Genomic DNA, 16606 nt, shown 5'->3' with positions numbered 1-16606 from the left:
AACTTAACCATCAGAACTTAGGAGTAAGAAAGCAGCATGCTCTCTTAATCTGATGAAACTTTACCTAAAATATTTAGCATGATGTTTTTCTAGCACACTTTTGACATCATGAAAGAAGCTCTGTTCCTATTAGTTTGGCAGATATATTGTAGGAGGGTAGCATACCCAGAAAATTACTATCCAGTAGAAGACATTCCAGGGAAATTACAACTTGAGGATCACTAGACAATAATTGTTTTCAATTTCTAGGTTTATGGAAAATAAGAAAGGTCTGTGGAAAAGGAGACTAAGAAATCCTCCTAGACTCACAGACATTTCAATTATATCCTTCGCTGGAATCCAGCAATTATAGATCAAGTGGTCTCATCATTATCCACACTATTGCTAACACAAACACTCATGAAACAATCATGTTGAGATAACCATATAAATTAGTTTTATTTCACTGAAATATCTGGGGGAAGGGAGAATATGAATCTTTAGCATCAAATGTTCAAATTTGTAGATAATAAAAAATAAAATAGGAGCCAGGCCTGGTCCCAGCTACTTGGGAGGCTGAGGTAAGAGGATCATTTGAGCCCATCCATTTTTTAGATCAACGTAAGCAATATAGTGATGCCTCATCTTAAACAAAATTAAATAAAATAGGAATTCAACTTCCAATTCAATTAATTTAATTTTTTGCACTGGGGTTCCTGGAAGCCCTTCTACCTCCGGGATATACTCCCACAGGCTACACTCCCAGACCTATTTTTTTACTTTTTATGTGGAAACAAACAGGGTCTCTTAAACCAGCGAGGCTGGCTCCGAACCAGCGCGATCCTCCTGTCTCCGCCTCCCAAGCTCGGGGATTACAAGCATACTCCACCACGCCCAGCCAATTAATTTAATTTCTGAAGGTCCTCTTACATTGTTAAGAAAGTAAATGAAAATGATACGAGGAACAAAAATTTTCAACTTTTTTTTTTGTACTGGAGATGGAACCGAAGGGCATTCTACCTCTGGGCTACACTCCCAGACCTATTTTATATTTTATCTGGAAACAGAGAGCCTCACTAAGAGCTGAGACTGGCTTCGAACCTGTGTGATCCTCCTGTCTCAGCCTCCCAAGTGCTAGGATTACAAGCATGCTCCACCAGGCCCGGCTAAAAATCCTCAAGTTTTACAAATAACTTCTATGTTTTCTCTTTTTTTTAAACAGGGCCTCACTAAGTTGCTGAGAGCCTCACTAAGTAGCTGAGGCTGGCTTCGAACCTGTGCGTTCCTCCTGTCTCAGCCTCCCAAGCGCTGGGATTACAAACATGCGCCACCACCCTGGCTATGTTTTCTCTTTACATAAACAAATTAGCACTAAAAACTTTAATAAAATATAAAGATATTAACAAAAATAAAATCATTCATTTCTGGATCATTCAAAGCTAATAGTTGCTATTGTTTTGGTGTAAATGCCTTCAGGTATAGAAAAATGGATGTATAGATAGATGTAACACTTTTGTTCAAATAATCCAGTTGTGCCATGTATGATGTCATAACTGGACCAGTATTGAAAAATTGCTCCGATATTAACTCCCATTGACAATATAAAAAGAAGTCAGTCTGGGTGACATGCAGACACTCAGGCAAGGCAGGAACACAGGTTGGCCTGTTACATTCCAGAACTTCCCCTCCCCTCTGCCCTTTGTCATAATATTTACTCATAGTAAGAATGTAAAGACAATTAAAGCCTTTAGCCTTAGAAATCCATAGAGGTGGTTGAAACCTTTATCCCTACCAATATAAAAAAACAAAAACCCTAAGATCACAGTGACTGTCTGGCGATAGCAAGGGCTTTGTGCCTTGCTCTTAGAGATTATATACAGCTGCACTGGCTGTAATTTGTGTCTCTGTTTCCCTCCTATTCTTTGGGACCCAGCTTTTGTATGGAAAATGTAAACTCCAACTTCAAAGCACCCAAAGTTGATGGACAACCAATACAACCCAATACAACAGAGAGAGAAAAAGATAAAATTATTGAACCCTACACCAGTACACTGCCAGGAAATAAGGAGGCACCACTTGGCTAAGAAATAAGTTACTAGCCCATTGTCTTAGTAATACTGATAATACCATACCAGTAAGAAAACCTGTATTTAAGAAACAGAGTCAGAGGAGGGGCAGAGTTCCATTCTCAGCTTCTCCAGCGTGTCTTCCAGGCATGCTGCTCTTCTCTTCCCTATTTCCTACTGATTTGTAATAAAGATTTGTTGAAGCTGCAATGGAGCTATTAGTTTTAATTTCCTGATTCAACTTATCTATTTGAATCGAGGGAAAGAGCACACAGCGCAAATAGCCGTAACAATAGTCTTCTTTTATCCAATAATATTTTGGGGGCTACCACTCGTCATTTTAGATCTAAGATGCAATATTTAGCTGACCTTCAGAGTAAATTTGTCTTATAAAACAGAGCTAAAGCGACTAGGTTCTTGTTGTCAAGAAGTGCAAGTCAACCAGACACTAGGTATTATAGTTCTTTGGATTCTGGTATAAACCCCAAAAGGTAGTGTAGGACTAATGCTAAGTTTATGAGGCAATTACAGTGTTTAGGGACAATCAAAGATCAAGTTAGATGGATAACATACAATTCAACCTCTGTTGACACCTAATTTCCTAGAAATGCTCCTCTCAAAAGTTTTGCTATTATTGTGGGAATTTTCAATTAAGCAGATTTTAGAACTGTTGGACACTACTATTTTAAGGAAAACTTGAGAAACTGACAATAAGTATGGAACAAAAAAGGTCAGAAAGGGGGCTTTTGAATCATGGTTAAAACATGCCACAACAAAAGTAAAAGTCCCTGCTAATCCCAAATCTCTCTGCTTTTCTCTATTTCTGAACTTCTCTTGCAGTTAGGTTGTGGCCAAATAAGTGGGATCTGGTCAATGAAACAGGCAGAATTAATGAAAGCCAATTATATGCCTGACCCTTAAAAGCATCTCATAAAATCCTTCAGTCCTCTATTCCCCTAAGAAGCTACAAATTTCAAATAGTGTAGCAATATATGCAAGAAAGATGTTTTATTGTATTAAACCACTGAGACTGAGAGCTAATTTGTAATGGAGCACAACCTAGCCCATCCTGACCAACAAAGATGCTAAGCATTGTAGGCAGAGTGAGTTCTAACTGAGCTGACAGCATCACAACTAACAACTAGAAGTCCATTTGAGCTAGCTGGTTTCACTGTCCCTCTGTAAGCAGTCTTTTCAAACTTGGATATGTAAAGACTTTATACTAAAGAATGCAGGAATCACTTTAAACAAATTCATTTCCACATCAGCTTTCATATGTATTCTTTTCTACAACTGGTCAACCTTTTTTCTTCAAAATAAGCCTTTTCCTACTTTGCAAAAGGGAAGTACATTCCTCACACATCGCAGATTTTATTCTCACCTCAGTTTTACAAAATTTCGTTGATAGCTGGGCATGGTGATATAAGCCTATAATCCCTGTACTTGGGAGGCTGAGAAAGGATTGCAGGTTCAAGGACAGCCTCAGCAAGTAGTAAGACTCTCATCAACCTAAAGAGACTCTGTTTCCAAGTAAGAAATAAAAGTCAGGCTAGGAGTATAGCTCAAAGGTAAAATGCCTCTAGGTTCAATCCCCAGTACCACACACACACACCAGAAAAAAAATTTACTTGGTGAAAACTTTAAATATCAACTTAAAATAGGCATGGAATTGTTCTCAAAAGTTATGTAGGCTAAGTGTGGTAGTACATGCCTATAATCATAGTACTTGGAAGGCTGAAGCAGGAGTACAGCCTCAGCAACACAGCAAGACTCAATAAGTGACCTAGTAAGTTCGTTTCAGTAAACAAAAAATGAAACAGGCTGGTGTTGTAGCTCAGAGGTAGAATCCTGGCCTTTTGGTTCAATCCCCATACCACACACACAGTTTTTTGTTTTTTTGTTATTTTTCATCTACAGCCAGGTATGGTAGTGCACACCTGTAATCCCAGCACTTGGGAGACTGAGACAGAAGGATCACAGATTTGAGGCCAGCCTCAGCAACTTAGTGAGAACTGTTTCAAAATTTAAAAAATAAAGCCAGATGTGGTGATACACTTGTAATCCCAGTACTTGGGAGGCTGAGACAGGAGGATTGTAGGTTCACAGCCAGCCTCAGCTACTTAGTGAGGTTCTCTACAACTTAGTGAGACCCTGTTTCCAAATAAAGAATAAAAAATAGGACTAGGGGTATAGCTTGGAGGTAGAATGCCTCTGGGTTCAATCTCCAGTGCCACAAATTAATTAATTTACTAATTAATTAATTTAATTTAATAGGGCTGGCGTGTAGCTTAGAGGTAGAATACCCCTGGGTTCAATTCCTAGTAACACACACACACACACACACACACACACACACACACACACACACACCATTACAATAGAATGGTATGTAAAGACCTAGCAAACAGTATTAAGGTGAGAATTTTTCAGCAATCTAAAGGAAAAAAAGTCAATAAGCCAAAAGTGGGAGGCAACTTTTCCTTAGGTATTCAGGCTTCTTCAATGGTCCAATGGTCCATCCTGAAGTTAGCTGCCAAGAGATCACAAGTGGTTGAATAAGAAACTGGTAGAGAAAATGATAGCTACAAATTAACCAACATAAGGGTACTCACAAACCCAAGAGGTCCTTTGAACTTCTGAATATTGTTCATAGGATTCTCCTCTGGGAGAAGGCTAACCAAAGGGAAGATCTGCAGATTAGGAAAAGCATCCCCTAAGAGGACAATTTGTAAAAATAGATCCCGCTTTAGGTTGCTGAAACACCTTCATAGAAACTTGACACAGCAGAGAAGAAAATATGCATTCCATGGAGAAGACAGTGGGGTGTTCTAGTGTTAGACTGTGAATGAAAAGAGCCCCTTTTTAAAGCCAGGTGTGCTGGTGCACACTTGTAATCCCAGCATTTGGAAGGCCAAGCCAGGAGGATCAAGGTTCCAGGGCAGCCTCAGCTACTTAGTGAGGCCCTTTGCAACTCAGTGATACCGTTTCAAAATAAAGAATAAAAAATAGGTCTGGAATTACAGCTCAGAGATAGAATGCCTCTGGGTTCCATCCCCAGTACCGCAAAAAAGAGCACCTTTTTACATACAAAATATATTGAGCCCTATCTAAAAGAACATTACAGGTGTTTAATTAGGAAGACTAGAAGGGAAGGGAGGGGACAGCATGGAAGAAGTAGGGCAGTCAATATGTTTGTAGGATAGAACATGTATTAAGATTTTATTTAGTTTTTAACAACTTCTAGTGGGTAACTCTGAAGAGAACTTTAGGACACTGTGAATAGCAATGGAATCTTCCCACAGACTTGTCTTCAAGTAGTAAAGATAAAAATTAATCTTTAAGGCTTTAGAGTTTGGAGAAAGTAAAGAGTTTGTCTCTAAGGACAAAAGGAGTTTTGTTGTGGCCTAGCCATGTTCATGTTACAAATGCGTTAAAACTTCTAATATATATTATCAAGTAGCCCACAAGAAATGTTATATATAATATGGGCCAGCAGCATATGAAAGTAGTGTGCTCCATCATCATTCATAACTTTGAATATCATCTTAATTGGAGGATATTTTTACTTGTTTGTTACAAACCTGACAGTTAAACTGCATGCCACTCTCATTAAATTTGTTTATGAAATATGTTCATATTTTTAAATTACCCATATATTGGCCCACATTCCTACAGGCACATTAATCTTTTCCTTATAGATGGATTACTTAGGTATTAGAAATATTAACCTTATTAGTCATTATTTAGTAATTGTATTTTTCCCTGTCTACTCTTTGCTGTCTTTAAATTGTTTTCTAATTGTATTTAATAAAAAATCATTTCTTTTATGGGAAGCTTTTGATATTGTCTCAAAGTTTCTTGAGACGACCCATATTTTCAGCAATTTGCTAGAAGGAGTTACAGGGCTCAGCATCTGGTTTTATTCACAGCTAAGGTTTATTATAGCAAAATGGCACAGGAGAAGGAAAGAGAAAGAACACAGGATGATTTTTATTGAGGGCTATTCACATAAGGACTCTGGTTACAATGTACCAAAATCCAAAACTCCCAGAAGAAAAGCAGGTATTCACCATAAATCATATTGTTTGTCAAACCATCTAGGCATAGAGAACTCCCTTCATGTGTTAGGAAGCAATTCAAGTGCCAAATTCCCAGACACCGACCAAGAGCCGAACTTAGAAGACAGTCCTTCTAGAGATAACAGCCTAGGCCTACTATGTTAACTCTTTTCTTACATATATATTGTTTTTCCAACCTCAGATTATATATTTATTGTTGGTTTCCCCATTTTAAAAGTTTTCATTTTCCCACTTAAATATTTAAACTACCTGAGTTTTATTTTTCCTAAATATTTAGTGTTGTATTATCCCATGGTAGGAGACAAGAGAACAAGAAAAAGCCAAGGAAGCTGAACTCACATTCAATAATAATCCACTGATGCAACTAAGGGGCATTTGGCCTCTGAGCCACACCCCCTGCCCTATTTTTTATTCATTTTGAAACTGGGTCTCACTGAGTTGCAGAGGGCCTCACTAAGTAGCTGAGGCTGTCCACGAACTGCGATCCTCCAGGTCTCAGCCTCCCAAATGCTGGGATTACAAGCATGCGCCACCACACCCGGCTGCAACTATTTTTTATTTTTTTTTTCAATATGTAGTTGAGAGGTAGAATGCCCCTGAGTTCAGGTTGCAATGTCTTGGGATGGAACCCAGGGTCATTTGGCCTCTGAGCTACACCCCCTGCCCTATTTTTTATTCTTTATTTCGAAACAAGGTCTCACTGAGTTGCAAAGGGTCTCACTAAGTAGCTGAGGCTGTCCGCGAACCGCAATCCTCCTGTCTCAATCCCCCAAATGCTGGGATTACAAGCATGTGCCACCACACCTGGCTCATGCAACTATTAACCTACTGTTGTTTTCATAATCCTCATCCATCATGAGGCTGAACCCTCATAACCAGAACATATCTTGCTCTCTCTCTCTCAATTTTCACATATTTCTCTTTTTTTAATTTTCTTAATTTTTTTTTTTTTTTTTTTTTTTGCTACTGGAGATTGTATCCAGGAACATTCTACCCTCTACACCATCATTTTTTATTTTGAAACAGCGTCTCACTAAGTTTCTGAGAGTCTTGTTAAGTTACAGAACTTAATCTTCCCTGTCCTTGAGCTTTGTGTCCTCCAGTCTCAGCCTCCCAAATACTGGGATTATAGGCATGCCACCACACCAGGCTCCAGAATATCTCTTAATGGCCCTACCTACTAATATTGTGGCAATAAATTTAAGGTGGTAATTAATTTTCAACATAAAATATGTAGGAGACATTCAAATCATGACAAATATGTATCATTCTTAAAACTGGAAAAAATACAAAAATCTTAATGACATTAAATTTGTACTCATTTTAAAATAAACTTTTATTGTGTCTGAAAAACAATATATATATATATATATATATATATATATATATATATATATATTTTTTTTTTTTTTTTTTTTTTGGTGGTACTGGGGTTCCTGGAAGCCCTTCTACCTCTGGGCTACGCTCCCAGACCTATTTTCACATTTTTATTTGGAAACAGGGTCTCCTAAACCAGCGCGCGCGGCTGGCTTGAACCTGCGCGATCCTCCTGTCTCAGCCTCCCAAGCGCGGGGATTACAAGCCTGCGCCACCACGCCCGGCTGAAAAACAATATTAATACACACATACACACACACACACACACACACACACACACACACACACACACACACATTTATGGAAAGGAGAGGGGGAATATTGGGGACTGAACCAGCGACATTCTACCTCTAAGCTACATCACCAGCCCTTTTTTACTTTTTGTTTTTGAAACAGGGTCTCACTAGGTTGCTGAGAGTCTTGCTATGTTGCCAAAGCTTTCCTTGAACATGTGAGCCTCTGTAGTACTGATGTGTGACTACAGATGTGTGAGTACAGATGTGTGACTAAGACAAGAGGATTGAAGGTTTGAGGCCAACCTTAGTAATTTAGCAACATCCTGTTTCAAAAAAAAAAAAAATGTTGGGGATGTAGTTGAGAGGTAAAATGCCCCTAAATTCAATCTCCAGTACGAAAGTAAATAAATAAATAGTAAACATGAGCCAGAAGTGGTGGTACACACCTGTAAAACAGGAGGATTGCAGGCTTGAAGACAGCTTCAGCAATGTGGCAAGACTCAGCAACCTAGTGAGATCCTGTTTCAAAACAAAATTTTTTAAAGGGACCAGGGGTTTTAGTTCAGCAATAGAATGCTCCTGGGTTCAGTTCCTAGTACTAAAAAAAGGTAAATATGTATAAAGCATTTCACCTGTGCTTGACTACTCTTCAGGCTTAGAAATGAAAAGATCAAATTATGAAGCAGTGGAATTAAGACTCTCAGGGATATTTCAAAACAATTTGTTTCAAACTGGGCGTGGTTGCTCAGGCTTGTAATCCCAGCGTTTGGGAGGCTGAGACCGGAGGATCGCGGTTTGCAGACAGCCTCAGCTACTTAGTGAGGCCCTCTGCAACTCAGTGAGACCTGGTTTCAAAAAAAACTAAAAAAAAAAAAAAAAAAAAAAAAAAAGGCCAGGGGCTGTAGCTCGGAGGTCGAATGCCTCCTGGGTTCCATCCCCAGACCCGAAGAAAAAAAAAACAATTTGTTTCTAATTTTTGCTTTTTCATTGAGAATTTTACTCAAGTGATAGTTAAGTGATCTGCTGTGTTCAAAGCAGGCCTACCTAAACCTATTGATGAGAGAGCGAGAGCTAATCATATCCTAGAGATGCATTTACTTTTCACTACACAATGTCCTTAACATGACACAGCTTGTGCTAGGCTCTATAAGAAAAGTGAGATCATCTGAATTTTCAGGAAATATTAAGTTAAAGATTATCCTGTAAGTGTACAAATAATCATTTCTTTTTTCCTTTTTTATGGCTTTGGGAATTGAACCCAGGTGTAATTCTGAGATATACCACAGCCCTTTTTATTTCTATTTATTTGTTTTGAAACAGGATCTTATTCTATTGCTAGGAGTCTTGCTATGTTGCTGAGGTTGTCCTTGAATCTGCGTTCTTCCTGTCTCAGCTTCCCATGCACTAGGATTACAGGCATCCACCATCATGCCTGGCTACATAAAACCATTTACATACATAGAAACTGTTGTGAGTTTTTTTGTGTGTTATGTTTTGTTTTGTTTCTGTATATGCATGGCACTAGGGATTGAACCCAGGGGCATTCTACCCCTGAGCTACAACCCTAACCCTTTTTTTGTTTTGTTTTGTTTTGTTTTGGAACAGGATCTCACTATGTTGCTGACAGTCTCACTAAGTCTCTGAGGCGCTGGTCTTGAACATGCAATCCTCCTGTCTCAGCCTCCTAAATACTGGATTATAGGTGTGTACCACCATGTTCAGCTTGAAATTATTGCTAAGTATATATCCTAAGAATTGTTTATCAAACTAAATGAGTTTTAAATTTCTGTATTTATTCATTGACAGCCTGTAAGTAAACAAAGGTTTCTGCAGAAAAGATCAGTTACTGTTACTTACATCAAAAAAGGCATCATTTTCCCACATCTAACACCTCACAGGTGATGTAATGAGAACATATCATTAGGTCTCACATATCAGGGGTTGAACCACAGAAGACAAAACCCAAAATTATGAATCCATGAGTTTATGCTGCCACTGTTCCTTGAGAAGGAAAAGAAAGCTAATCTAGAAATTCTCCTTGGGAAGAAAACGGGAAGGCCCCTGGGTTCTTGCCCCCTTTTAATGTAAATAAACATTTCCAGGGAGAAGATAGAATTGGCTTTACTGGGCTTATAATCTTGGAAATGTCTTAAAGGCTCTGGATTTAATATAAATATAAACATATAAATATAAATATCTACCTCTTGGAATATCTCCAACTATCTTTTCAGTCATCTTTTCACTTCCAGGGCTTGTCCTTTAACCCAGGTTCTAGTTTTCTTAATTTATAAAACCCTGACACTAAAGAAACATGAAAATACTTACTTCTTGATATTCACAGTAAAATTAACCGTGGTAGTGATATTAGCAGCACTGGCCAATTAATATTTGACATCTACTTAAAATATCGGTGTTCAAATTCTTTCTACAGAACCCTAAAAATTTCTCAGAGGGGCCCCAGAGCCTCTTTGGTTGCAAAGGAAGGCAGAGAGTAGTTACATAAGGGGTAAAGAGTGAGCGGGGCTCTTAGACCCCAATTTCTACTCTCACATAGCTCTTCTGCTCTTCACATATGCTTTCATGAAAATAAGACACATTTGTAATCCCAGTAGTTGGGAGGCTGAAATAGGAGGATCACAGGCTCATGACCAGCCTCAGCAATGTAGGCCCAATGCAACTTAGTGAGACCCTGTTTCAAAATAAAATATAAAATAGGGCTGGGAGTGTAGCTCAGAGGTAGAATGTTCCTGGGTTCAATTTCCAGCACTGAACAACAACAACAACAACATTGAAACACACTGAAAACACCAAAGAAGTAGGTGATCTAGATAAAAATCAATAGCCTTATATAAATAGACAAAATTCCATTTACATTTACATTTATATTTCCTTGTCTTGGTATTCTTGCTTGTGTATGTACATGTGTGGAGGGCGGAGTTCCTAGGAATTGAACCCAGGGGCACTCTGAGGTAGACTCTCCAGCCCTTTTTATTTTTGTTTTGCAACAGGTCTCATTAAGGCACTGCATACTGGCCTCAAACTTAAGAACATGCAATACTCCTGTCTCAGCCTCTCAACTACTGGAATGCAGGTGTGCACAACCATGACTGGCTTTCTTACTTGCTTTAATGTAGAATATCTAAAACACGTCCTCACCATAAAGTTAACCAATTATTTCTGGGACTTCTCCTGAGCTCATGGGTACTCAGAGAGTTCCTTGATATTCTTCTGTCTGTTGATATTTCTACTTACAATGACAGTTGAAGGCAGCATCTAGTCACTGAAAGTATTCTTTGTGAAAGCATTGCCTTAACTAGGATCCTGTCTTCTAAAGTTGGTCCTACCTACAGTGCTGCCATTCTCTCTCTCCCTCTCCCTCTCTCTCTCTTGAAGAAATTATACCTATTTGCTAACAGAAATGAAAAGTACCCTTTTCCCTCCAAGGGGCAGCCACCATTTCCATCATCCTAGACCTCCACTTTCCTACCCCCAGGATAACCCAATATAAAACGTCCTCCCTTTCTCCTCATCTCTGTTCTCCTGAACACACCGTAATACAAAAAAAAAAAAAAAAATCCATACAAATAGATTCTGGGAGACTTAAAGCCCACTGGCTCAGATAGCCAGACTCTAATTCACAGTCAACAGTCTGGGATGACATTGGCTATTAATATTAAGATCCAAAGATAAGGTTATAGCACCAGTCTCAGCAACTTAGCAAGATTCTGAGCAACCTAGTGAGACTCTAGTTCTAAACAAAATATAAATAGGGCTGGAGGTGTAGCTTGGAGGTAAAATGCTCCTGGATTCAATTCCCAGTACCAATAGTAATAATAACAATAAATTATTATTATTACTATTATTATTTTATTCATCACTATTCTCACTTCTCTGCCCCAATCCCTAGAGTAAAAGAATAAAAAAGCTAAGAATCACTGACCTATATGATGTATGTGACTTATTCATTCAATATATATATATATATATATATATATATATATATATATGCATATGGGGGAGGGTTACTGTTTTAGGGATTGACCTAGGTCCTTACCCATGCAAGGCAAGTGCTCTACCAATGAGCTACATCCCTAGCCCTCATTCAATAAATCTGAAGATTCAATTACTATGCATTGTATTAACACAATGCTTAGAAAAGGGAATCTAGGGTTAGGACAGGACTATATAACATGGGTAAACTGTAATCCATAAGCCTTAATTACATCACTAAGGTTTTTTTTTTTTTTTTTTTTTTTTTTTTGGTGGTACTGGGGTTCCTGGAAGCCCTTCTACCTCCGGGATACACTCCCACGGGCTACACTCCCAGACCTATTTTTTTAACATTTTTATGTGGAAACAGAGTCTCTTAAGCCAGCAAGGCTGGCTTCGAACCAGCGCGATCCTCCTGTCTCCGCCTCCCAAGCGCGGGGATTACAAGCGTGCGCCACCACGCCCGGCTCATCACTAAGTTCTGATGACATTTTCCCACCTTAATTGACTCTACAACTTGTCTTGGGGGAGGGGGCGTTTACATGTGAAGCACAGAATTTCTCCAGAATAAACCAACAAGAACAAAAAGGCCTGTGTGTTTATATCTCCATTCATCAGGGAGATGGAAGCTGAGAAAACATCACAGTATTCAGGCATGTCACAGAACACATCAGAATGAAGAGCAGGGGCATGTCATGGAACAAATCAAGAGGAACACAGGCTGAATGAAAAACACAGGTCCGGGATACCTATTAGGCTATAACTTAATGAGTTCTAACTTCTTTATCCTACCAGTTGATTTCAAGATTTATAGTGGATTACCATTTCCAAATTCTGAGATAGTAAAGAAAATCCTCTAAAACTGTAGTAAATCTAAATTTCATCCTCTAAATAAGATCTGGGACAGGGATCTGATGCAAGGACATGTTTTATTACACATTAATAATCCATTTTTGAATAATAACACTTTTCTTTATAAGTACAAGTTTGTGAAACAAGATTTTAAGGGCTCTGGCCACTTTACCTCTTTTTGAAAAGTAATTTCTGTGCTTTCTAACCTCCCCCCTTTCTTACACTTAACAAGAACTGAAATGGTAGGGGCGAAGTCCATCGTGTAGGGATAGTGCTTTTCTATCAAGTTACTCTTGAGCATTTCTTTCTCAAATGCAGGTGTGTGTGTGTGTGTGTGTGCGCGCGCGCGCGTGTGTGTGTTTCCCAGTGTGCATTTTAAAAGTTATTTAAACTCAGGCTAAGAGAAGGTAGGGATGACGGAGCGGCCCGTCCCCTCAGCAGCAGCGAGCCCTGGCCAGGGCCGAGTAGGGCGACTGGGAGGCGCGGAAAGACCAAAGTACACGCTGCGGGGCGCGCTCCTCAGGCGCCCCGAGGTGGAAACCCGGGACCGGGGTCCCTTCGCCGCCGGGACTGAGTCTCGGAGGGTACCTGACTGCGAGCGGTCTGTCCACAGCCCCCTCCCGCCGCCCCGGCTGGAGAGGAGGCCGGGTCTCCGCAGAGCTGCCACCCTCGCCAGCGTCGCCAGCATCGCGCACCGCGGCCTGGATCGGTGTAATGAGAGCAACAGCCCCTGGGGGCGCCCGCGGAAGGCCCCGCCCGCGGAAGGCCCCGCCCGCGGAAGGCCCCGCCCGCGGAAGGCCCCGCCCGCGGAAGGCCCCGCCCGCGGAAGGCCCCGCCCGCGGAAGGCCCCGCCCGCGGAAGGCCCCGCCCGCGGAAGGCCCCGCCCGCGGAAGGCCCCGCCCGCGGAAGGCCCCGCCCGCGGAAGGCCCCGCCCGCGGAAGGCCCCGCCCGCGGAAGGCCCCGCCCGCGGAAGGCCCCGCCCGCGGAAGGCCCCGCCCGCGGAAGGCCCCGCCCACGTCGGCGGGGAGGGCGGAGTGCCGGCCAGTGGCTGCCGGGCGGACTTCTGGTCTGTAGATCCCGCCTTAAAACCGCCAACCTGGAAAGGATCAGCTAGGTTCAGGCGTCAGTCTTCCTTTATCCTTTCCCCCCTCCCTCCCTCCTTCACTTAATCCACTCTGTCTCCCCCGAATTCAGTAGCCTATATAAATCCCACCGCCCTTTGCGGAACCTTTGTGATTCCGGAACCAATGTGTCGAGGGCGTCGGCAGGTAGGGGACTGTATTGGCAAGGACTACCAGTTCTCTGTGACGAGCGGGTCGGCACAGTTCCGGTAGGAGAACGCGGCCGTGAAGTCTTCATCTTTGGTTCCTGATATGCATCGACCGAATTTTCGACCCCCGACTCCTCCTTACCCCGGCCCGGGTGTAGGAGGTTGGGGTGGCGGGAGCGGCTTCCGGGGCGCCCCGGGCGGGGGCGGACTGCGGCCGCCCTCCCCTCGGGACGGGTACGGGAGTCCGCACCACACGCCGCCCTTCGGGCCCCGGTCTAGGCCCTACGGAAGCAGCCACTCTCCGCGACATGGCGGCAGCTTCTCGGGGGGCCGGTTCGGGTCTCCGTCCCCTGGCGGCTACCCTGGCTCCTCCAAGTCCCCCGCGGGGTCCCAGCAGCAATTCGGCTTCTCCCCAGGGCAGCAGCAGACCCACCCCCAGGTAATAATAGCCAGCGTTTGCCGAGCTCTTACTGTATAGCAGGCATGGTAATAATATTCCCTTTACGCGGATTATTTTGTTTAATCCCCTGTGAAGTGAGATACTGTTGTTAGCCCGTTTTTGCAAATGAGTATACTGAGGGCTTATAGAAAGTTATGTATCTTAAGATGATCCTAAAAAGTGGCAGAGCCAGTACCCTGCCACTCAAACACAGATTTCCCAAATTCTCCATTTCCTCTTTGCCAGGGGCCTTACCAGTTCGTCACAGTAAAGTATTCTAAGCCCTGGGCTCCGAAGGGGGAAAAAAGTGAGTGACTCCAGTAAAGAGCTTCCCTAGGTTATATGCTGTTGATATCTTCCTACAACTGTCACTTATAGTTCCTTTCTCTTTTCTTTCTTTCCCTTCCCTCTCTCCCCCTTCTCTCTTTTTTTACCTTTATCTCTTTTTGGAGCTATACTGTTTTCTGCTCCAACTTCTCTCAAGGGAAAATCAGTAGTAGTTAAAGTTTCCCTTGTCTCTCAGAGTGAATATAAGACAGTATTTCTGGTGTGCTGGGTTATTTTTGGCTAATAGATCTACTCTATATTTTGCCAACCCCATTCCTTTGAGCCTGTAGCTAATGAATGTATAACATTTTCATAAGACACGAAATTTTAGAAACTTTAAAACTGTAGAGTTAAAAATTTTAATTTTCTTCCCCCAAAAAATAGGTTTCCAGGAAAAATTGAATGCAATTAATTTATTTCATCACTGCTTGTACTTGATTTCATTACTACTTGTATTTAATAACTAAAAGGGTTATTTACATTTCCAACTCAAATATAGTTGAAATAACACCTTAGAATTACTAATACATATACTAAGTTGGTTTAGGTATATTTAACACAAACACTAGATTAAAGGAAGTGTAGACTTTGCAATTGAAAATAATTGGTTTCATGTGACAACTTATAACCAGCAAACGTGATCTCCACTTAGCCTATAACTAAAGAGAAAAAAAGTACCAATTATTTCTACTAAATGTTTTTTTTAACTGATGATTTTTTTCCTAAAGGATTCTCCAAGGACATCCACACCATTTGGATCAGGGCGTGGTAGAGAAAAAAGAATGTCTAATGATTTGGAAAGTTATTTCAAGCCTTCAATGCTTGAAGACCCTTGGGCTGGCCTAGAACCAGTATCTGTAGTGGATATAAGCCAACAATACAGCAGTACTCAAACATTCACATGCAAAAAAGGAAGATACTTTTGTTAACATTTCTGAAATTCAACTGGAAGCTTCATGTGTCAGGAACATCTTGGACAAAACTTTGACTTTTGTAATTAAGTTGAACCCAAAGATGATGACTTTAAATACTTAGTGGGGTCTTGGAATTTTTCATTATATCAAGTGTTATTAGAGAAGATAGGATAATTTTCAGTGTTTAGCATTCTGGAAGTGCCTACCAGATTCAGAAGATTTACAGTTTCCATATATTTAATATTCCTGGTCATATAATGGAAATTTGTCCTTTAATGTTTTTCCAATGTTTTAAAATAAAACATTTTGTCTTTCTAGATATATTGTGGTTTTGTGCTATGATAAAGAAGTAAAATCACTAAAATAATGCTTTGTAATCATTTAGAATTCATAGGTAAATTTGAGCTATAGACAGTCCTATATTCATAAAGAGAAAGAATAACAGTTCTATTCATATTTAACTGTTCTGTGTGCATATTTTATCTAATACATCTGTAAAAAACACATGAAACTTGAAGTAACAGAAACCGAATTAGCATATGTTTATATTCATTGAACCAGAAAAGGCAAGAATAGACCATGCATAGCCATATCACAATATTCTGTCTGAATTTCTCTATTACTCTGAGCACTTTTTTTGTTTGTTTGTTTTGGTTTTGGTACTGGGAATTGAACCCCAGGAGTGTTCTACCTTTGAGCTATATCCCTAGCCCTATTTTATTTTTCCCTCCTGTACTGAGATTGAACCTAGGACCATTCTTCATGTGAGCCACACCACCAGGCCTGTTTTGTTTTGTTTTGCAGTACTGGAGTTGGAACCAGGGGCATTCTACCTCCGAACTACACCACCCCCAGACCTATTTTTTTTATTTTGAAACCAGGTCTCACTGAGTAGCAAAGGACCTCACTATGTAGCTGAGGCTGTCCATGAACTGCGATCCTCCTGTCTCAGCCTCCCAAATGCTAGGATTACAAGCATTTGCCACCATGTCCAGTTTATTTTTTATTCTTTATTTTAAAACAGGATCTCCCTAGGTAGCTGAGGCAAACCTGTGATCCTCCTGTCTCAGCCTCCCA

At 40.8% G+C, this 16606-nt stretch overlaps 2 protein-coding genes across 2 annotated transcripts in view; one reads left to right on the top strand and one right to left on the bottom strand.

The window, feature by feature from the left end:
* SUGCT (succinyl-CoA:glutarate-CoA transferase) overlaps positions 1 to 13267 on the bottom strand; it is a gene marked incomplete at both ends in the record, with an annotated part of 986025 nt that extends 972758 nt beyond the window's left edge. The window contains one exon of the mRNA XM_080701949.1: positions 13168 to 13267. Within this exon, the coding sequence (XP_080558075.1) occupies positions 13168 to 13267 (100 nt within the window). The remainder of the gene's footprint in view (positions 1 to 13167) is intronic.
* A 640-nt stretch (positions 13268 to 13907) lies between these two features.
* Positions 13908 to 15544, top strand: MPLKIP (M-phase specific PLK1 interacting protein; the record flags this gene model as incomplete). The annotated part of the gene is made up of 2 exons (XM_080701689.1): positions 13908 to 14288; positions 15344 to 15544. The coding sequence occupies exons 1-2, from the start codon at positions 13953 to 13955 to the stop codon at positions 15542 to 15544; spliced, it is 537 nt and encodes a 178-aa protein (XP_080557815.1). The 5' UTR covers positions 13908 to 13952.
* Positions 15545 to 16606: the final 1062 nt, after the last annotated feature.

The sequence above is a fragment of the Muscardinus avellanarius genome, assembly GCF_963383645.1.
Source record: "Muscardinus avellanarius genome assembly, chromosome: 9".
NCBI lineage: Eukaryota > Metazoa > Chordata > Mammalia > Rodentia > Gliridae > Muscardinus > Muscardinus avellanarius.
Note: the sequence above shows the minus strand (reverse complement) of the source record. Positions and strands in the feature narration are given on the sequence as shown.